This window comes from Carya illinoinensis, chromosome 3, assembly GCF_018687715.1.
Source record: "Carya illinoinensis cultivar Pawnee chromosome 3, C.illinoinensisPawnee_v1, whole genome shotgun sequence".
Classification (NCBI taxonomy): Eukaryota; Viridiplantae; Streptophyta; class Magnoliopsida; order Fagales; family Juglandaceae; genus Carya; species Carya illinoinensis.
In genome coordinates this window covers 801,872-824,198 of record NC_056754.1, presented here as the reverse complement: position 1 = coordinate 824,198, position 22,327 = coordinate 801,872, and the positions used below count along the sequence as shown (strand labels likewise).

The 22,327-nt window shown below is 35.2% G+C and overlaps 3 protein-coding genes across 4 annotated transcripts; all 3 read left to right on the top strand.

Annotated features, from left to right (window-relative positions):
* Window positions 1-158: 158 nt before the first annotated feature.
* On the top strand, window positions 159-3,905 carry LOC122302267 (cinnamoyl-CoA reductase-like SNL6). The gene is made up of 5 exons (XM_043113450.1): window positions 159-358; window positions 1,953-2,129; window positions 2,311-2,504; window positions 2,989-3,142; window positions 3,333-3,905. Exons 1-5 carry the CDS (start codon window positions 175-177, stop codon window positions 3,641-3,643), a joined length of 1,020 nt encoding a protein of 339 aa, XP_042969384.1. The 5' UTR covers window positions 159-174; the 3' UTR covers window positions 3,644-3,905.
* Window positions 3,906-5,102: 1,197 nt separating this feature from the next.
* LOC122302262 (transmembrane protein 33 homolog) lies at window positions 5,103-13,311 on the top strand. Its single transcript, XM_043113443.1, has 9 exons — window positions 5,103-5,400; window positions 9,419-9,539; window positions 9,677-9,777; window positions 10,667-10,792; window positions 10,893-11,013; window positions 11,158-11,242; window positions 12,223-12,336; window positions 12,441-12,480; window positions 12,966-13,311. Exons 1-9 carry the CDS (start codon window positions 5,221-5,223, stop codon window positions 13,116-13,118), a joined length of 1,041 nt encoding a protein of 346 aa, XP_042969377.1. The 5' UTR covers window positions 5,103-5,220; the 3' UTR covers window positions 13,119-13,311.
* Window positions 13,312-13,991: 680 nt separating this feature from the next.
* LOC122302261 (probable isoprenylcysteine alpha-carbonyl methylesterase ICMEL2) lies at window positions 13,992-20,786 on the top strand. 2 transcript variants are annotated; one of them, XM_043113441.1, is made up of 11 exons: window positions 13,992-14,422; window positions 14,966-15,042; window positions 15,309-15,378; window positions 15,516-15,596; window positions 16,779-16,853; window positions 17,129-17,230; window positions 17,315-17,461; window positions 18,756-18,821; window positions 18,918-19,061; window positions 20,019-20,109; window positions 20,326-20,786. In XM_043113441.1, exons 1-11 carry the CDS (start codon window positions 14,205-14,207, stop codon window positions 20,485-20,487), a joined length of 1,233 nt encoding a protein of 410 aa, XP_042969375.1. In that variant the 5' UTR covers window positions 13,992-14,204; the 3' UTR covers window positions 20,488-20,786. The 2 variants fall into 2 exon arrangements, with proteins under 2 accessions (XP_042969375.1, XP_042969376.1); XM_043113442.1 differs by having other exon boundaries at window positions 14,289-14,422; window positions 14,971-15,042.
* Window positions 20,787-22,327: the final 1,541 nt, after the last annotated feature.

Here is a 22,327-nt window from a genome sequence, read left to right as displayed (position 1 = left end):
CCACCAAAAATATTAGCGGACCAACAGATTGGACAACATGGACTTACCACTCACCCTCGTGCTCTTCCATCTAATCTTCTTCATCTACTAATATAACTCAATTAGAAGCAGCCCCTTGCATGAGAGAGAGAGAGAGAGAGAGAGAGAGAGAGAGAGATGGTGAGGATAAAACTGATGGTGCCGCTAGCTTTGAAGCAGAAACAAGAAAGTTGCTTTACTAATCCAAACAACTGCATTTTGAGTGCAAGAAAGAGGGATTTGGTATGTGTGACAAGTGGGAATTCTTACTTGGATTCTCACATAGTGAAGGAGCTTCAGGCTCACGGTTATCCGGTTCGTGTCACTATCCAAAATCAAGGTATACTTACAGAAAATTATGTTTTGAGTGCAAATCTTATCTTGGTTTGATCAAACCAACTTACAGAAAATAAACTTTTTTTGAAAGAGTGAAAATAGCCTAACCATGGTGATAGTGAGTCTCACTGTGGATAAAGATTCGGTTGGACCAGCCTTCTTCCATATTCTTTGCGCTTGCTTCTTATAGCCTTATATACAACTAATGAGGAAGAATGGTACCCGAAACAAACAAAAAATACTTTTCTGGTGCATCCCAACGTACAAAGATGTCTCCATAGAGTTAGTCCACTCAAAAACTAATCAGTGCTTGCATTTTTGCGTGGAGCCTGATTTTGCTTCATGGCAGTCTGATTTGATGAACCGATCTGATAAAAATTCATTGCGATTATTTGGTAGATTTTCAATAACGCCTTGGATCCGTTTTAAGCTCTTCAACCGACCCAACCCTCTAATTAGGAATTATCTAGCAATTAGGGTTTCAGTATATATATTGTATTATTTTGTATGACCTTCGTTAGGGGTGAAAAATAACTAGTAAACGGGTAAACTGGACTGAACTCGTGGGTTTGGTCCGGCACCAGATTTGATTCGGTCTGGAACCAGTTTTATTTTTTTTTAAATTGATCTGGTTTTAGTTTTTCTTTTTCTAACACTAGACCGAATCGGACTGACCGGTTCATATATATGTTATAATTATATATATATAATATTTTTTATATGATTTTTTATATTATATATAATTTTTATATATAATTATATATAAAATAATTTTGTATTATATGATAAACTATTAATTAATATAATATTAAATTTTAAAATCCTATATCACTATATATTATAATATACTATAATATATTACAATATTATAATATATACTACAATATATTATTATTATATTATTATATACTATAATATACTATATAATTTATCTAAAAAATTGATAAAACCGAATGTATTGATTTAAGAGTAACCGGTGTGGTATTGGTTTTTCAAATGTTAAAATAAGTATATACTGATTCGGTTATAAAATATGTCCAAAACTGAACCGAACCGAACCGACCGGTTACACCCTTAACCATGGTACTGTCACACTGTACATTCTAGTTTCATCTAAAAAAGATATTTTATAGCTTTGTAAATGTATACACGATATTAAATCACGTAAATTTTATATTGGTACGTGATTGATTTCGTTTTTCACTTTTACTTTTTCGCTTATATATGATTATCCCCTTAAAAGGCTTTTTGGCTTAACCGCACATAAAAAAAAAAATGATTATTGTCGCCGATGGCTTCTGTCAGTGACCCAACCAAGGCCAGCTTTGAGTAGACATTCTAAAGCACAGCCAAATATTACAACCATATTGGTAGACTTTGTGGTTTCACGCCTTGTTATGTTTTAAGAAAAATATAGTTGTAAGTATAATTATGTATTAATCTGTGTATTAATGTGATGTGATTGGTTAAAAAGTAAATTTTATTAAAAACAGTGTTAATTTAAATTTTAAGTATGAATGAATCAGTATTGATACACAGATTAGTACACGACTATATTTGTATATAGCAAAACTCTATGTTTTAACTTTATTCAATAGTGGATTTTGAGGACATGAGGGAGCTGATAGGAGATGAAAGGATAAATCAACTAGAAAGCGTTGTGGTAGCAAATGTTGGAGATGTGGACGGCCTCTGCGATGCTTTTAGAGGTTGTCATGCTATTTTTCACCCCTCTTCCTTCGTTGATCCACATGGGGTCTCTGGTTATTCGGTAAGTTCTACTCTACTAATGTTTCAATTATCAAGTATAATCATCGCATCTTCAATAATTCACCTTGAAGTGGGTTTAAAAAATCACCAAATTTTAAACGATTTGATTTTCATCCCGAGTGCATGGCAATTCTTAAGCCAGTGACCTTTTTATTATCTCTATACAAACTGCATGATCATTTTCAGGAACTAATGGTACATTGGTACCTCTTGAGGCTGAAGGAGTAACGAATGTCATTGAAGCTAGTGGTAGAGCAGCATATGAAAAGAGATGTATCTTTACATCTTCTCTTCTTTCTTCTATCTGGAAAGGTGGCAATGTGGAGAGGGTTGTTGATGAGACTAGTTGGAGTGATGAAGGGTTCTGCAGAGAAAACAAGGTACTTCCAACTTCTTCTTTTTATTCATTTCATTGACTCTGTTAGCATTCTGCATAATGGATTGAGGTTTTGGCAGAATTAACTCTGTTTCAATTAAATATGTCATATATGACCCTTGATTATCATTATATCAGTTAAATCAGTGACTGTTATCTTTCAGCACCATCCTCTTAAAGGCTCTAAATGATCACTAACAGCATAATTGAAAGCAATTTTTCACTTGAAAAGGTGCTATTATTGTTTCCTGAACCTTTTTATTTCTCAAGCCCTCTCTCTATATTAGGTTGCCAGCCTTTATCTTAACATCTTTCCACCTTAACTAGATCGGTTGAATTACCATGTCTATCCCATGATTTTGTAAATATACCTAAAGTTGAAAGTTCCATCCTTTCCACACATTGTTTGTCTTTCTCTTAGTTCAAAGGGCACGACTTTATTCTTGATTGTAGTTGATAATGGTTTCTTCATTTGTTGTGATGAACAGCTTTGGCTGGCCTTGGGCAAGACTATAGCAGAGAAAGTTGCCTGGAGGAAGTCTAAAGAAATGAAAGTGGAGCTTGTTACTCTGTGCCCTGGAGTGATCATGGCCCCCTCATTCCCAAATGCTCACAAAGAAACCTCTGTACCATACCTTAAAGGTACTTGATATTTCCCCATTAGTTTTATTCTCCACTTCCTGTCAATTTTTGGTCGGAAATACATGACAAGATGTGATGAATCTGCCATCCACGAGTTTCAAGCCTATGCCTGCAAATAATATTTCTACTTCAAAAAAGTTCACAAGTTAATCTCAATGTTTCTAATAAATTAATAATATTTGAAACAAAGGCGGGCAGAGCATGCTACAACAAGGCATCCTAGCTACTGGAGATGTTAAAAATGTGGCAGAGGCACATGTCTATGTTTACGAAGCAATGGATAATGGAGCAAGCGGACGATATCTTTGCTTCGAAAGAGTGGTACGAAGATTGGAAGAGGCCATTGAACTAGAGAATGGGTTGCACATGCATGGTTTGTTATCAGGAAGGAGACAAGAAGTCTTTCCAGAAGGAAACGAAGAAATACGTAGCAACCTTGACAACTCAAAGCTAGCTAAATTAATCTTACAGGCTTCTCGCCGCTCATCTTGCAAACAATGAAACGTAAGAGTCTGAAAGCGTTCTCTGTTAGGAAGAAATCATGAGAGAGAGAGAGAGAGAGAGTCTATTAGCAGGCTTCTAATTGCTGCAACTACTTGTAAATTATGTTGAAGAGTGGTGAAATCTATGTGCTGCATGGGGCAATTGAAGCAACCGCGCCAGAAGAAGTTTGTTTCTTCTCCAGAAGTTGCTCCGATCCAAATACTAAGCATCATATAAATGGTTCGAGATTATGAATTAAAAAAAAATAAAATCTATGATATGATCCTAAAATCGATTCTTAGCCCGAGTAAGTACTACATGTAGACATGCTCAAACAGAAGATTGAGAATGAAAAACATAATCTAAAATAATAAGTCGACGGTGAAATTATTTTATTTCATCTCATCATTATAATATTTTTAAATTTCCATATAGATAGAATAAATAATTCAAAATTTTCAAATTTCAAACAATAATAATATTAAAAAAGATATTATTTTAAAAATATTATTTTCAACTTTCAACTTTTATCTCAACTCATCTAATTTCAACTCACTATCTAAACGATACCTAAGAGTAGATTTAGGATTGGTTTGAATAGTTATCTCAATCTATCTTATACTGTCTCATTGTTTCTCATTTCATTATCAAATACAACTTAAATATAAATATTTTTTAATTTCAAAACTTTAACTTATTCTTATAATAATTACAAATTTTTTAAACTTTTAAATAAAAAATAATTCAAAATTTTTAAATTTCAAAACAAAAATAACATAAAAAATTATATTATAATAATATTTTAATTTTATAATATTTTTATTTAATTTTTTCTTTCTTATTTTCTATAATTTTATAAAACATTTTAATTCTAATCATTTTACTATTATTCATAAACTATTTCATTACTATTCACAAATTTATCATCTTATCTCATCTCATCTTAACATCCAAATATTATTCAAATACAAATATTTTTCAATTTCAAATTATTAAATTTTTTATCTAATCATTATCTAATTATTACAACTTTAACATATTTTTAAACAAAATATAACAACAATTCAATATTTTCATATACCAAAACAAAAATAATATTAAAAAATTATATTCTAATAATAATTTAATGTTATAATACTATTATTTAATTTTTATCTCTCATTTATTAAAAACTTATAAAATATCTTAATTCAAATAATTTTATTATTATTCACAAATTTTTTATTTTATTTTATTTCATCTCAATATTTAAAGGAGTAATAGAATCTTAAAGTGTATAATTCTGAATATTCATTTAAAAAGAAATAAAAGTCACTAGAAAAAAATATGAAATTTAAATTTAATTACGTTTTTAAAAAAGAGTAAACAAGGACTTCAAAGTCAGATTGTAAATATCATGTCATTATTTATGTAATTTTTTTTTCTTCTTTTTCATTTGTAACGAGTCTTTGGAATAAGTGATTATCCCATTTATTTTCTGGATATTCTAATTCATAAAGTTGTCACTTCGCCGTGACTAGACTGTTGGAATTTTGGAGGAAAAATTAGCATATAGCGGTGTTGTTAGTATTGCTGCCGTGGAAGCGGAGAGAGCTATGGGTGAAGAGTCACCTGAGGGTCAGCAGAGGGTGAAGAGAATAGCGGCGGCGGCCTACGACTACGAGAACGATTCCAGATGGGCCGACTATTGGTCCAACATCCTCATCCCTCCCAACATGGCCTCCCGCTCCGATGTCGTAGACCACTTCAAACAGAAGTTCTACCAGCGCTACATCGTCCGTACAATTCTCACTCCCCACAATTTCTCTCTGTTATTGTTGATTTTACGATAAAGTTATCTTCTTTAGAGTTAGGGCTTGTGACCCATGAATCCCCATCTGGGTTTTTATTTGTTCCTTCTACATAGTGGGGTTATTGATTGTATTTGGTCTCTATTTTGTTGGGATAGATAGTTGGGTTTGTTAATTTTTTTTTTTTTTGATACATTGTTTGTTAATTTTAATTGTCTGTCTTCTACTTGTTTAAAAAATTGTCCGTCTTTGATTGTGTGCGGACTGACCCATCAATCCCGCATCTTGTTTGTCTTTGATTGTGGTTTAATTTTTCGTTTCTGGAATTAGAATTGTCCTTTATTCCCCATTTTTTAAGCGCTATTTTAAAGAACTAGGACTGAAAACCATGAAGTTCGTTTATCAAAAAGAAAAAAAAAATTATATCGGGAATGCATCCTTTTTATCTTTTGGGGTTTTGGTTCTAGGTAATCGGACATGGGTTGTTGATTGTATTTGGTCTGTATTTTGTTGGGATAGATAGTTGGGTTTGTTAATTTTTTTTTGATACATTGTTTGTTAATTTTTAATTGTCTGTCTTTTACTTGTTTGAAAAATTGTCCGTCTTTGATTGTGTGCGGACTGACCCATCAATCCCGCATCTTGTTTGTCTTTGATTGTGAGTTAATTTTTCGTTTCTGGAATTAGAATTGTCCTTTATTCCCCATTTTTGAAGCGCTATTTTAAAGAACTAGGACTGAAAACCATGAAGTTCGTTTATCAAAAAGAAAAAAAAATTATATCGGGAATGCATCCTTTTTATCTTTTGGGGTTTTGGTTCTAGGTAATCGGACATGGGTTGCGTGGATTTATCTTTTAGGCCTCTGTGAATCTATGATTTCAAATTGTTGAATATTTTTCTCCTGTTAATGTTTACCTATCAAAAAATATTATTTTTTCTTCTGTTAATGTATGTTTGGTTACTGAATTTCGTGGCAATTAGATGTCGACTCAATTCCCACCGTATTTGGTCCTTTCTTCATGGGCCATTGTTTTTTTTTTTTTTTTTTTCAATTAAGACATCTGATATATGGTTTATTCAATTTTTCTTTATTTGTTTTCATTCCCATGAGAGTTGTTCTTTTATAAAAGGATTTGGGTTTGGGTGGACTAAGGTGAGTCTTGTGTGTGTTTGTGTTTTTTTTTTCCAAAAAGCTTATGCTTGTTTCTCAAGTTGACATTTATTAGGAAATTTCATCCTTTTTTGGTGTCCTGGTTTGTATGGAGAGAAAAATGGATGGTTTTTTCAGGGGGGCTAAATTAGGAAGTAGAGGTGGTTAAGGGGTCTGCTTCATATTTCATAGTCATTTCTTTATATTTGCTCTTGGTCATGATCAACAGTCTATAGTGTTACACTCAACTTAATTAATTGTCAATCCCAACTTCAGAAAGCTGAATACATAATGTAATACTCAACTCAAATCAGCCTTTATAATAGAAAGATATAAAAATTCTAAATACTATTAAATAATGTAAAAAATAAATAGAGTGATGTTATTTGAAACGCCTTGTGATCTTTAACCAATTATGTGTTTCAATATAATTACCTGGAGTGAGCACTTTACCTTGTTTCCAATACTCAGTGGCTTGATTGAACCAAGCTTCTGCAATTTTAGAATCTCCCTGTTGAATGCCATGTTCTCCCCGGTCAGAATAGGCTGTTAAATTTCTTTCCTTAGAACGGTACTTAGACTTTCCTGCCTCATTCAGCTCAGCAGTCAATTCTTTTGGTGTTAGGGTGGGCCACTTCACCCCCTGTAACACAAAAATCAACTATCTGTAATGTAGATAATTATGAATCCATTAGAATGCATCCTAGCGGTCAAAGGGTGAGCTTTGGATGGGTTTTGGATTGCGAAATTCTTTTTAAATTCTGCACTGGTAGTTCCCTTGAATTACCTGATACATGATTCTTTTTTTTTTTTTTTGATAGATAATAAGAAATTTTGTTCCAAGTAAATAGGCATAGCTCAAGTACATAGGAGGTATACAAGATAGTACACATAAATACAAGCTAAAGCAAAACAGAATTAAAATAAAGCATTACAGATATTCATATCTCTCACTAGATTGTTCACCCAAAAATTTAAAGTGCTAAAGAAAAAATACCTAAATTCCCCCATTGTGCATTCACAATCTTGGGAGCACCTCCCATTTCTCTCAAGCCATTAACACCAAAACAAACACGAAGGAATTATCCTCCACTTAGCTTTATTGCCTCCACATCCTGCAACACCTTACCTACCTGATACACGATTCTAACAGGTGGGGTCATGCATTTGGAGTTTACATGGGTTCGAGGGGTTCTTGTTGTTTCTTTTTCTACTCCAAATCTGGTCCTGGGCATGAGATGCGTGTGTGTGTGTGGATGTCGTTGGATCTATATATATTATAGTATGTTGGCTTAACTTGTGAAGCTCCACGTTTGACTTGCCTTGTTTAAGAATGAAGGTTTGATTACACTGTTGTTTTACTTATCAAAAAATAGAATGAAGGTTTGAATATTGAGTGATTGCCAAAGCCATGGCTCAAATGACACTTCCCTTCTTCTTATATGGGGAGGGTGAGGTCATGGGCTTAGGGCACATTGTGTGCGTGCATGACTTGTCAATAAATAAAGGATATTGAATAAGAGAAATGATACTTGCAATTATCAGTGCACAAGCTCGTGCAGTCACTTTGAAAAAAGTGAATAAATATGGGATCCACATGAAAAAAATTAATTTTTTAATAGTGGACTCCACTCTTTTTTAAAGCAATTGTACGGCGCTTGTGCACTTTACGACTGTATATAGCATTACTCATTGAATAATCAGTTGTTATCCTAAATGTTGTATCTTTATCACGTGGATCGGAAATACACCAATCAACATTCTTTCCTATTGCTTCCCCTGCTTGGCTGCTTCTCAAGGTACAAAAAGGAAATTATCTTTCCTTTTTTTTTTTTTTTAATAGGTAATAAGAGATTTTATTTTAAATAAATAGGCATAGCCCAAGTACACAGGAAGTATACAAGAGAATACACTTAAGTACAAGCTAAAGCAAAACAGTACTAAATAAAACATTACAAATATTCATATCCCTCACAAGATTGTTTACCCAAAAATTTAAAGTGCTAAAGAAAAAATTCCTAAATTCCCCCATTGTACGTTCACAATCTTCGAAACACCTCCCATTTCTTTCAAGCCCAAAACAAACACAAAGGAATCATCCTCCACTCAGCTGTATTGCCTCCACATCCCGCTGCACCTTGCCAGCTAGCCAAGAAATCCACCACATGAAAAGGCATCACTCACCATTGTGCAACAGGTGGTTAATAGATTCACCACCTTTTTTACACATGAAGCACCAATCCATCACATGTAAACCCCTTTTCCTCAAATTATCAGTGGTTAAAACTTTCTCAATCGACACTAACCAGCAAAAAAATGCAACTTTAATGGGCACTCTAGCTTTCCAAATGCATTTCCAGGGGTATGTTACATTACCATGGCTATTTAACACCTTGTAATAGGATTTCACAAAGAATGTGGACTTATTATCATGAACCCACTGCATCCTATCCTCCCTGATCTCATCAATCTTCGAATCATAAAATTTTACATAGAAATCAGTGGCTTCACTCACTTCCTAGTCCTGTAAATCTCTAGTAAATTCCACGTTCCAATTCAACATAGTGTTTGGTGTGGTGTTTTAGCTCTTAAATTAAAAGAAATTATCTTTTTACCATGCCAAAAGATGGATGTTTTAATTAAAGAATTACCCTCTACAGTTAAGATTCTGTCCCTATGACGGGATGAGGGATTGCTTTGTGGGTTCATGCCATGTTGTAGTGCCTATTTTTTAACACGTGCTCTTTAAAGATTGTGGAAAATACATGAGTTCATATCTTTGTTTGTGTACATTTCATTTGGTTTTGCTTGCACCTTGACAATCTTTTCTGATTCTTGGATTTGATAAGCAGGATCCTGATCTCGTGGTAGATGCCATGTCTTCTACCGGTTCATCTCAGGCAGCAAGACCAGCAGCTCCATCCTCTTCTTCAACAACATCTTCAAATGATCAAGCTCGACAGCGTAACTCAGGTTGAACTTTTGGATTTTGCCATAAATCTGAAATTGAAATCAGAAGATTACAAATTTATTAGTTCACATACATTTATATTCTCTTTCACTAGCCTTAGAATTACTATTGCCCTTAAATTGAACCGTAATATCTGTAGGGTCAACGACTCGAACTTCGGGGACATCGGCAACTACGGGCCCAAATCCAACTTCTCTACGCTGGGATAAGCAAACTATTCAGTTCTCTGTGAATGCTTGGGTACATTGAATTCTAATTTATGCATGCATCCGTGTATTTTAAACTGCTGCATAAAGTTGTGTGCGCATTTGTGTGTGTTTATTATTCCAATTACTCACAAGATTTCTCTCCCTAGCTTTTCATAAATTGTACGTTCGTATTTTTTCCCTTAAAGTTGGTTCTTATTTTCCTTGTAGACTTTAGAACTGATCTTTTAACTGTTATGGAGGTAGGGAAAAGAGAGGGATACCAAAGACAAGTAGTGACGACGGTAAAAAAAGTCATATGTCAGTCTGTAGACAGATATTTTTTGTAAAATGTGTGATTTTGCCAACATTAGTAGAAGACAGGCTAATTTGGACGAGTTGAATGTTCATCTCTGTGGGTTATGACAGTCTTTGTTCTAGAGTTACATAATTTTTTTTAGCTTCTGGCTAAATAATCCTTTCCCACCACTTCTCTGTTCATTTCCATTACCAATCAAAACAGTAACTGAGTTACATATGGAATATCAAAACAATAGAGAATCCTTAAACTCACCCATCCAGGCTTGAGTTATTGCTTTTTTAACTCTTTTGTGTTTCTAGTCAAAGTCCTAGCCAATCTGCTATTGTTCGTTTTTTTCTTTCAAGCATGATTTTCTTCTTCTACGAAGGATTTGTAGTGTCATTGAAGAATTGATACCTTTACAGGCAAGTGTAGATCAGAATGAAAATAACAAATTCTAGTGCATCTGAATCATAATCTAGCAATTATATCCTTTGAGAGGCCTCACAAAAAAACTGCTAAAAAATATTTTAAACTTCGGGGAATTTGTTTTATGTTGAAAGAAAGATCCTTGTACCATTATGGTTTGTTCATACGTCTGGACTGCTTCTTAATATTGCATATATTTCTTTTTTGACTTCAGGTGTTTGTCGTAGCTGTGCTTGCAATTTTTCCACTGATACCTAGAAATCTTTCACAAAGGGCATATCGGCTTTCCTTTATGGGCACTGCATGTTCCTCTCTATATTCTGTGTATTCGCTATATGGGGTAAGTTTTTATTCTGTTTTTGTGCCCTTGTAACTTTTCACACCGTGCTTAGTTTGTTATCTTTCTTTGAGATCAATTAACCAATCTTATATTGTTGCAGAAACCAAGGGCATGGAATCTTCAGGCTTTGCAAGTTTATTTTCAGTCCATTATTGCAACCAAGGATTTTATCTACTTCATATACTGCCTTACCTTTGTGACCTCAAATCTTTGCCTCAAGTGTGAGAATTGCTTTCTCTTTTACATCCTTATTCACCTTCCCTTCCCTTCAGTTCTTAATCTTAAGTTTTTTTTTTGGTTCTGCCATCCATTTTTATATTTTTTCCATAGTCATGCCTAGTATTATGAGGTGATCTTTGTTGCAGTTTCTTTAATTCCCATCCTATGTCGAGCACTTGAACATGTTGCAAAGTTCCTTAGGCGTAATTTCAGTCGCTCCTCCTTGTACAGGTAGGAGAGCTATAAACCTTTTAATTGTATGCACGTTTGGTTGGTCAATTATTTGGTTTCACTTGATGACTATAATTGTTTGTGTCTTATTCAGTTTTCTATGGTCTTATTGCCCCTGGAGCCAAATCTGAATTAAATATAATGGTACTATCAAAAAATGTTTGGGGCTTTTGGGTGGTAGATTATTTTGAGGATTCAATTTTTTTTTTTATAATCACACCATCTAATATGTTTTTAAATATAATTTCCATAAACTATTCCATAGTTTTCCTATAATGTTTAGGAAATCAAGACTCAAGTACACTGTTATTGGACTAATTTTGACATCTGGGCGTTGAATTGTTATGCTTTGTCCTAAAACTTATCAAAAAATGTTTGTCTTAAAAGGTGCTACACAGGCAACTATATCCCTTTTGAATGAGGGTGGATTCCTATGGTATGACTTGCTTTTTTGTCTTGCCTGAATCAGCACTGGTGTGTTTATCTTCGAGTTGGGAGGTACTCCCTTCAAATTTTTTTACAGAAACCTGGATAGCCCTGCCATATTCTCGGCTTAATAATGCATACCTACGCACTAGGACATGATAGATTGCTTGACTAGTCCTTGCTGAAGAATGACCAATGAGATGATCAATTTATGGTTGAGGCTGTTGACTATAGTTGGATTGAAGTTGTTTATGTTAACTTGCTCTTTGTGAATTTTCATCTTCTTTTTTAGATTACTTTATTACCATCCAACCTTGCTCAGAAACTGACCAGGGTCTGAAGGGGGTCGTTAATTCAGTTTGATGTGCCAGAATCGTTGTCATGCTGTTTCCTTCTCTTCATTGAGTAGAGTTTGTCTACTTGCAAACAATCTTCAATGCCTAAGTTAAAACAAATAATTGTTTAAACTATTCTCATGTGAGCCCTTGTATTCCGTTTATTCTTTTCATTATGCATAACTGAATGATTTTATATTTTCCTCTTTGTACGGACAGGAAGTACTTGGAAGAGCCATGTGTTTGGGTGGAGTCAAACACAACCACCCTTAGCATAGTGTCTTCACATGCTGAGATTGGACTTGGCTTCCTTCTAATTGTCTCTATGTTTTCGTGAGATTCTCAGAGACATTTTTCCTTTTCAATTCTTTGAAGTTTTTATTTCCTTTCACTGTTATGTTTTGAAGTCTCTTGGATTCTAATGCTATGTTATGCAGGTGGCAGCGCAACCTTGTGCAAACTTTCATGTACTGGCAGGTTTGTGACATTTGTCTGTTATCATCTATAGAGTTGGTTTTTTGTTGTTCAATCGAAAGTGTTGTTAGCTATATTCGCTGTTAAGCAATGCATGCTCTTTATAGACAGGAAGTGTTTGGAATGTAGAAGTCTTGTCGACAGCTTTAGAAGGAATGTTCATGATTATTTCTAGAATTAAAATATTCTCGAATCATCTCAATAAATTATGATGTGGCTTAATAGACCATATTAAGCTGTAGTGACGGAGTGGCTACCTTATATACAGACATACATATATATATATATATTCCTGCAAAACTGTGGGTTAAAATTGTATCCACTGATTTTCCTTATATATATATATATAAATTAAGGGGGAATTCTTTCTATTTTCTTATTTGCTCTATATTTAGGTTGTGTTAAGCTTTGCATAGTGCGTAATGACTCTTTTATCTGATCTGTATTTTCTTCGCTTTTTGACTGTCTCGAAACACGTTATTTGACAGCTATTGAAGCTCATGTATCGTGCCCCTGTCACTGCAAGTTACCATAACAGTGTATGGACTAATATTGGGAGGACCGTGAATCCGCTTGTCCATCGCTACGCTCCATTCTTGAATACTCCTATTTCTGCTGCCCAGAGATGGTGGTTGAGGTAGAAGAAACAAGTACTAGAGGCCAGCCTCAAAGTGAGGAAGGGGAGAGCCTACTGGAAGTTACTTATGTATAAACTTGCCAAAATGAATTTTCTGAGTTTAGATTGTGACCCGAACAGCCAGGCTTTCCCTGCCCCTGCCTGCCTTTGTTAGGATTTTATGGTTATAATTTTGCAACGAGTGCTTGTTTGTTTTATCATTTATGTACTGCAAAAATTGGTATAACTTCTCATGGGACTCAATTTACCCGATAATTATTAGAGTAATATTATATATAGTTATAAAGTATATAAGTGCTGTGTAATTATTTTGAAATATAGTAAGATTTATTATTAAAACATTAATTTTTTTTATACGGTTATCGTATTTATTTATTTTTTAAAAAGTAATTACAGTGCATTCACGACTGTAGTTATTATTTTTTTAATTTTTTATTATTCCTTTAGCTTTGAGCATCCGAGTCCATGCCATGCAAATGAACTGCCAACTTTCTTGATCGGCAAATGCATGCCTGCTTTTACTTGGAGAGTGTTTTGCCGCTTGGGGCAATATTTTAACGACCACGGTTACTTGTACCAGTTGCGTAAGTTAATATCCATTTCTTTATTGGGAAATGATAGTCTTCCGTCTCAGTCTCAGCTGGACCTTTTTATTGTACACCTAATTAACAGAAGAAGAACGCGTGTCAATACCTCCACGTAATTAACAGGAGAAGAACGCGTGTGCGTGTCAATACATATACATTTATATATTTTATTTTTATTTTATAAAAAATTATCGTGGCGAGATACGAGTGGTCAGGCTTCAAATTACTCCAAGCCCCAGTATGTTCTCCAAAATTCAAACGTTACAAAATAAAATAATAAAATGGAATCCAATCTATGATCTATCTATATAAGGCTGCGGGAAAACACAGCAATGCACGGCACCAGCGGGATTCAAATTCCCTAGCAGTTAACGTCTTGCGATCCAAATTCCAATCCAGCACAGACCACATTGCTTTCCTTCCCCTATAATTCCATCTCCGGCCACCCCCACTATTCTCCTCCGTCCCTCCGTTTTCTTCATTCATATCTGAGGTCCATAGTTATGAATGGCGTCGACACTAAGACCTTGCTTTCTTCCAAGCTTTCCAATTCCACTGATGCCGCTAATAGCCACCAGCGCCGGCGCCGAGCATCAGCTAATCCCTGCTCCGGGCGCCCATCCCCCGGCAGGGCTCAGTCTTTCAGCCGAGATTTCGGGCACGCCGCGGCAGAGACTTATCTCGTCACCCGGCTCACCTTCACCCTCCTCCGATATCTAGGGTACCACTCTACTGAAACTCAATCTCCTTGTATTTATTCGTATCTATGCTTGGAATTCGTCATTTTTCTGTTTATTTTTGGAGCGAAAAAATAAATTAAGACAATTATGAAGTTTGGCATGTTCTTATAAAAAAATATATTTATCATAGTCCATTGTTCCGTTAATTTTTTATTTTTAAAAATTTGCCTTTCTCTGTCTATAACCCAGTTGTAGAATTGTAGAACTAATGCTATATGTACAATTTGAATTTGATATCCAAAATTATACGGTCGGAATTCTTCATTTTCTCATTGGTCTAATGCTAACTAAAGAACGTCTGTACAAATTGATGTTTAAGTGTTTTATGATGCACTGGCCGGACAATTTTGCCGCTGGTGCTGAAAGGTCCTTGATTAATTTAGTTAACTGTCCGAGGGGAAAAAAAAAGGTGGATGAAAGGTTTCTCTTTTCTTTGTGAGCCATAAGGGAGCCAGTTAGATGAAGATGTTCGTTTTGTAAAACGTAAGTTCTATGCATATAATTGATCATTTCTTTTCATTCAGGGTAGGGTACCGATGGATGACAAGACTAGTTGCTCTTGGTTGTTATGCCTTGCTACTTATGCCCGGTTTTCTTCAAGGTTTGTGTTGTCTCACATGTTGAATAAACGTCATTCCCTAGTTTTTCTTTGCCTTTACTTTTATTTGATTGCTTATTGAGATTACTAGATTATGAGAGAAACTAAATTTTGGGGATTCCTTATGTAGTCCATGCCCAGAACAGAAAAACGTGGCGTGGTTTCAATACTTTTCTTCAGTCTCTTACAGGATAAATTATGTATTTCAGGACATCTTCACATTATTTTCCAAATAAACGGAACTTAACCTGCTTGCTAATTTTCTGCAGTGGCATATTATTATTTCTTCTCAAGCCAGGTCAGGAGAAGTATTATTTATGGAGAGCAACCAAGAAATAGGTATGTGATTGAGATAGAGGTGATAACATATTTTTTAATTTTCATTTTAATAAGCTACAAACTTGCTCATGGATGATGTGTCTCATGCAATTGCTATTTTCTACCGTCGCACTTCTATCCTTACATCTTTTCTACAGGTTGGATCTATATTTACCTGAAAATGGTGATGAACCCAAGCCAGTTGTCATATTTGTAACTGGTGGAGCTTGGATTATTGGGTGAGTGATTTAAGATAGCTGCTAGCTTTTGCATCACTTGTCACGCTGAATTTGCTGCATATTATTTGCTTTACCTTATCTGTTAGATTAATCTATGCACTAAATATAGGGCAACATATTGACCCATGCCTTTTCACAGCTTGAGGGCTTAAATAGGTTTAATGTTCAATGATATGATGATGTTGTGGATTTTAATGGCATGGCCATGCATGATTTTCTTGTCTCTAATGTGCCTACATAGTTAGGGCGTTAGAGTTGTAATACTAGCTTTGCCATTGATCAATATAATTTGTTTATTTATCAAAAAAAAAAAATATGATGATGTTGACTATCAAGGAGATATAAAACTGTTTGTTTCCATTTCTTTTTGGGACAAGGTAGTATATATTACTCATGAGAGGCTATATAAATACACAATCGTGCTAAGGAGGGAGTGGCCACCTTGCTTACAACACCCTTACATGATAGAGAGACATACACCAGACCACATCCACCGAAGCCTCAAGCAAAAACAACAACTGCAGAAACATAATCAGTCTGCCACTTGGATAAGAAGACCTGCAGAAAAACTTTCAAAACACCCAAAAGCACAGCAAAGCCTGCAGAGATTTGGATAAGAGAACCTACCACCCAGCTCCTGCAGAAACTATACTACCAGACATACCCCACCAAATCCACCATCCAACAAACAGATGTTTGGTTCCAGTATCAGACAAGAAGTTAAATATTTTTGCTGAGAGAGTCCCTGACATAGAGTTAAGGATGTCGATTTGCATTTGGATCAGCACATACTTTGAGTTGCAAGTATTACCCATCTTTGCTAAATGAGAATAATTGCCAAATTAGATCTGATGAGGAGCTCTTTAGGTAGATAAAATATAGTTAAAAGGATTTCCATGGATTAATTTGTCCATGGGATGATGGAAGATAAGATGAAAAGCAGATCCAAGGTCACATTGTAAATTTATATTGCTGCTTTCATTGTAAATTTACAGTGCTTCTGGGTTGAGCTTTGATGGTTTAACAGTTTCTAACCACATCAGTTTTTTCCCCACTTGTGATGTCAGATATATGGTATAAGGTGCTGTAGATAATAGCATTAATTCCGTTGCATTATATTTATTCGTCTACTTTGTTTCTTCAATGTCACTTATATGTGTTTTTGTTCATTGCCTGATTTAGGTACAAAGCGTGGGGTTCTCTTTTAGGACAGCAATTAGCAGAACGAGACATAATAGTGGCATGCATTGACTACAGGTACTTGGTTCCAAGATACAATACTGTTCATCAGAATGCTGCCCACAACCCCCTCCCCCCCCCCCCCCAAAAAAAAAGAAAAGAAAGGGCAGGCGAATCACCATGGAGGGACCTGTCAAAATAGATTTCTTTATATTATAAATGATGTAATTTATGCAAAGTTATCAGGTGTACCTGCATATAATTCTTAATATAACTTAAAACATATTTACATTTGGATTAGAGATTGCTACTTGTGTTTGTTGCATGCCATAACAGCTAATATGTGCATGCAGAAATTTTCCTCAGGGAACTATTAGTGATATGGTGAAAGATACTTCTCAGGGCATCTCATTCATCTGCAACCATATAGCTGAATGGGGGGGTGACCCTAACAGGTGACAAACTAGTTTCTTAGTTTTAGGGTTTCCCCATCTTATCTCCAAACCATTCCATTGATCTCTTCATCCATGTTTGAGCAGGATATATCTAATGGGGCAATCGGCTGGTGCACACATTTCTGCTTGTGCTCTCCTGGGGCAAGCAATCAACGAATCTGAATATGGGAAAAGAGAGAGTATTTCTTGGAGTGTCTCTCAAATAAAAACTTATTTTGGATTATCTGGAGGGTATGTTTTGTTATGTGTTACCGTTTTGTGAATCTCATAGAAGTTTACTGAAATTGATCAGAGCCCCTCATCCAATATGTTTAATTCATGGTATTGTTGACCAGTTACAATTAATAGTATAAATTCAGGATCATCCCTGGGGTTTGACCTTTTGTGAACCTAGATGAGACCTTGCCTGTAGATTTTAATGTTCAAACAGTTCAAATGGATGGACCAGCTGGACATCTGTGATTTGCCTTCTCCATTAACGTGTGCTGATTTTCAAATTGCAGCTGTGTGAAATATCTGTTGTTTCTGCTGCAAAGCTTTGATTTTCTTTTGTGGAGGTTCAATTTAGTAAATGCGCTCTTAAGTTATCATGCCTTTTTTTTATTAGCACCGGGTGTTTGGGAATGAAGTCCCGACTAATACAGGGGGTGCACATGCCCTTGGCAAGGATTTTCCCTCAACTAATTCATTGGGAAATCCTCCTAGTCAAATGGTCCCTGGAAATCCTTTGCACTCAAGGGTTTGGATGTTAGACTTTGAGGGAGCATACAAGACCAAGACTCTTACCACTTGAGTCAACCCCTAGGAGTTTACCATGCCTTTTGATTATTATAGGTGTAGTAAAGGTATGGCCTTCAATCTTTCAAGGAGGTGCCAGACTTAGGCTATAAATGTTATTATTAGACAGTTCACATAAACAAGGTCCTGATGTTGCTTGGGCTTTCCTTGCATTGTTACAACTATTTAGGTCCTTCTTTGTGCTAGCTGCTGTATATTTATCAGAGGTGAGAGACTTATTTCCAGAAGTAGATACCATATATTTTTTAGTTATTTTTCTAATGAAAGATACCACACACACACACACACTCTAATGTCCTCTCAAAGTTCAGAAAGTGTGACAAGTTTAACACATCAATTAGATTTGAGGCTTCAAAAAATAGGTTTGGTTTATATAATAGGAGGCATGATAAAATTAAATTTCTGTAGTTCTTATGATAGTAATCTAGAAGGCAGCGGGATAAATCTGTCAATTACTTTGCTTTAAACATTTACCCGTACCCCACTGGCACCATTCCGTATCCGTAGTAGATAGACAGGACTCTCTTTGCTTTCCCATCTTAAAGATGCAAAACCTTTATGAATTGTATGAAGAAAGGTGAAATACTATCTGGTTTTATTGCGTTGAGAAGATTCTAGCTACAAATTCCTTACTTCTGTGTTGTTTAACTGTGTTTGCCAATCTACTGGAGGATGCTTATCTTAGGTCCATACTCTGATTCTTTTCCCCTGAAAATTCTGTGAGCAGGTACAATTTACTCAATTTAGTCGATCACTTCCATAACCGAGGCCTCTATCGCTCCATTTTCTTAAGGTACTTGCCAAATAATGTTTGCTGGGAACCTATTGGCTTATGCTTATGTTTTAAGCGTTTATCACCTTATGTATTCCTTGTCATGTTTAATTACAGCATTATGGAAGGTGAACAGTCTCTGCAAGAATTTTCTCCTGAACTTAAAATACAGGACTCAAGCATTAGGGATGCTGTTTCTGACCTGCCTCATTTTTTTCTTTTTCATGGAACCTCAGATTATTCCATTCCATCAGACGCCAGGTTAGAATCTTCCCTGAAATAAATGCTGCAAGCTCACTATGTTTGATAGGAGGGATGGAAAGTACCTAATGAACTCCATCGCAAAATGGGGCTTCCTCGATGAAAAAAAAAAAAGGGAAAAGAAAATGGGGTGGACAATGTAGGTTGAGGTTATGGTTCAATACTTAAAAGTGTTTGTGAAACTTACCAATATAATAAAAAAAGATGATGAATGGAAAATATTTAGGTATGGAGGTGATGATGCAAGGGAAAGGAGGGGGAAGGAGGGTGTCCACCTTTTCCTCATGTTGTTTGGTAGGAAGGAAAGAGGAGAGGAAGGATTCAAAAAATGAGGAATTACTTCTGCCATTGGTCCATTATATCCTGGATTGAAATAATTTAAAGCAAAGGTAGAAGTGAAATTTCATATGCTTGTCTTTAAGAGGATATCTTTCCCCTCCTCTAATCCTACTCAAATTGTCTCTATGAACTGATGATAATGAAGAAGACATGATGCTCACCCACTGGTGAATTTAAAAGTCAAACAAAGTAAATAAAAATAAATAAACTCTTCTAGTATTGATAAAATAATTATCTAACTTACCTAAAAAAAAGTTCTGGGAAATACGATTTATTGGATTTGAAATTGAATGGATACGGTGCACAGGGATAAAAAAATGTTATCCGTCTTATGTTTGATACTTGCTTTCTTCATGTTTCTGAAAGGATTGAAGAAATGGTATATTGATGATGTAGTTGGTGTGTAAAGGGCATAATATAACTCGTCCTGATCCTGCCAAGTACCTACGGTGATAATGAAATAAATGCCATGCTGAAGCTATGTTAATGGAAACTTCAACAAACTGTCATATCCGTCTTGCCATTAGAGATCCATATACGTGACTTGGGTTTGGCTACAATGTTTTTACAAGATTCTCAGGCATACTTCCAACTATTTGTTTCTTGCCTTTCGCAGTATATAACTTTTGTAGATTCTCTTCAGAGGGCAGGAGTCCAAGCAAAGCTAGTCCTGTTTGAAGGAAAAACGCATACAGACTTGTTTCTTCATGTAAGTGATGACTCGGGATATGTTCTTGTAAGGTTGCATTGCCTTGTCTATTAGTTTTCAATGTGGTATGTGCACCAATATTTCCAAATTTGTATATACCAGTATCTCAAATTCCAAAAAGGAAATTTCAATATAGACCAATAGATCTAATTAATGCATACGGCATGAAGCCGTTGTCCTTCTAAGCTAGCCTCAATATTTTTCCATTTAATGCAGGATCCTTTGAGAGGCGGGAAAGATGAACTGTTTGACCATGTTGTTGCTGTGATACATGCTGGTGATAAGGAAGCTCTTTCTAAGGATGCTATGGCCCCTCCAAGAAGACGCCATGTGCCTGATTTTTTATTACAGCTGGCTCGCAAGATCAGCCCCTTCTAGACCTTATTATGGTTGTCCAAGTTACTACCATTCCGTTTTCTTGCCTTTGTTGATTAGACCGTTGTCTATTCTTTTATTCTTTGGGGGAGATATTTTGGTAATCCTTTTTTTTTTTTTTTTAAATGATGATTTCCAATTGATTGAGAAGGGAAATCTCGTTATTTACTTTAATGCGTTGGCTAGGCAAGTCTTACATCACTGGCTATATGAGATTAACTTCAAACAGGGTAGAATGTAAAAATCATTTTTACACCATCCAATGCAAAATTGCCACGTCATACCTCCAAGAAATAAATTTACATGCCTGCCTCACGCAATTTACCTAACACAATTTACATATATTTTGGAGTCATCTTTTAAAAACATTTAACAAAATCCTTAAAAATCCTAATGACCGAATAATTAATGATTCGTTTTTCAACTCCGAAACTGAGGGTTCAAATTCTTGTCCTAATCAAGAGAAATGCTAGGGTACGAACTTTTTACCTCTTAGGTTTGGGAAGTGGGATGAGAATATTGAATTTTAGATGAAAGTTTAAAATATTATATTTTAATATTATTATTATTTTTTAAAAATTTGAAAAAATTAAATTAAGATTTGAAAAAGTTGAATTATTTATTATATTTTATGCGAAGATCTGAAAAAATTGTAATAATGAGATGAAAATTTTATATAAAAATTTTATCCTGACCAAACCGAACCTAAATTTCAGGCAGACGTATACTGTGACACATCACCTTTTAAAGAAGTAAAAAAAGTTAAAAGTACGATGTATTTTAAACCTTAATTAACGGGCTGACCAACAACCACCTAAAGAGATGGTCGTTCGTGATGATCAGATCACCACTTTTGGTTGGGGGTTTCCAGACACCCATGGCTCTCACTCTCTTGGGTCGATCCACGTACAAAGTAACCCTTTATGGGCGTGGCCGAAAGGGTGGATTTGGCGTAATCAACAACTAATTAATAACGTTTTGCCCATTAAAATGAGACGCGTACATGCAAGACCAGCCCAAACTCCCAATTAAGATGCAAACAAAAATAGATCAATAAGAAGACGAGCATTATTTGGTGGTGATTTAACAGTACTGACACGCACGTTGCTTAATGAGCGAGCTGCATGGGTCTAGAGGACAGCCCGTGGAAGCGTTGCGTTACTATGAAGTTTCCTCTGATTTCGATATGAATTAATGAGTGTGGGGTTTTAATTAAGCCAAGTTGACGACATAACCCAAATGCATGGCTTGCAAACAATGTGAATAAATTGGACCACTTGGATCGATGCTATTATTATTATTAGTTTTGTATTTTTTAGATCATCTTGACTATAGTACTTGTCCATGTCAGCGACGTGGATCGATCAATCGAGGACATTGTCACCTTGAAAGATTGGTGTCAAATTTGCCCATATGGGAGGGAGATGTAAGATAACAAGAAACGCAATAGAGCAAGAAGAGAAAAGAGAGCCAGTAATGGAGCTGGAAAAACTTTCTGTAAATTCCAATGTGTTGCTTGAATACAATGCCGTAGCCTAGCTATATACACAGAAAATATACTAACTAACTAACTGCAAGTACCACAGCCTTATTGACTGCTGTAATAAACATAAAAGAATAACAAAAGAATAAGAAATGATTTACGACAACTTTGTACAATAAACATATAGAAAATACGACTTGTAGCTTATCCTTTATTTTCTAACACCTCCCGCAAGATGGAGAATAGAAGTTAACTATTCCCATATTGGATAAATGTGACTGCAAAAGATAAGTTGGCAGGGCTTTAGTGAAAGTATCGGCCAATTGTGTTTGAGATGAGATATGAGCAGTGGTGACACTT

What these genes read in the sequence shown, in the direction of transcription:
- LOC122302261 (XM_043113441.1), top strand. Translation starts at nt 14,205, where the DNA reads ATGAATGGCGTCGACACTAAGACCTTGCTTTCTTCCAAGCTTTCCAAT. An exon ending in TATCGCTCCATTTTCTTAAG is followed by an intron (nt 18,822 to 18,917) that starts GTACTTGCCAAA and finishes GTTTAATTACAG; the next exon opens with CATTATGGAAGGTGAACAGT. An exon ending in ATACAGACTTGTTTCTTCAT is followed by an intron (nt 20,110 to 20,325) that starts GTAAGTGATGAC and finishes CATTTAATGCAG; the next exon opens with GATCCTTTGAGAGGCGGGAA.
- LOC122302267 (XM_043113450.1), top strand. Translation starts at nt 175, where the DNA reads ATGGTGCCGCTAGCTTTGAAGCAGAAACAAGAAAGTTGCTTTACTAAT. An exon ending in GGTCTCTGGTTATTCGGTAA is followed by an intron (nt 2,130 to 2,310) that starts GTTCTACTCTAC and finishes GATCATTTTCAG; the next exon opens with GAACTAATGGTACATTGGTA. An exon ending in CTCTGTACCATACCTTAAAG is followed by an intron (nt 3,143 to 3,332) that starts GTACTTGATATT and finishes TTTGAAACAAAG; the next exon opens with GCGGGCAGAGCATGCTACAA.
- LOC122302262 (XM_043113443.1), top strand. Translation starts at nt 5,221, where the DNA reads ATGGGTGAAGAGTCACCTGAGGGTCAGCAGAGGGTGAAGAGAATAGCG. An exon ending in CTGTGTATTCGCTATATGGG is followed by an intron (nt 10,793 to 10,892) that starts GTAAGTTTTTAT and finishes ATATTGTTGCAG; the next exon opens with AAACCAAGGGCATGGAATCT. An exon ending in CTAATTGTCTCTATGTTTTC is followed by an intron (nt 12,337 to 12,440) that starts GTGAGATTCTCA and finishes TATGTTATGCAG; the next exon opens with GTGGCAGCGCAACCTTGTGC.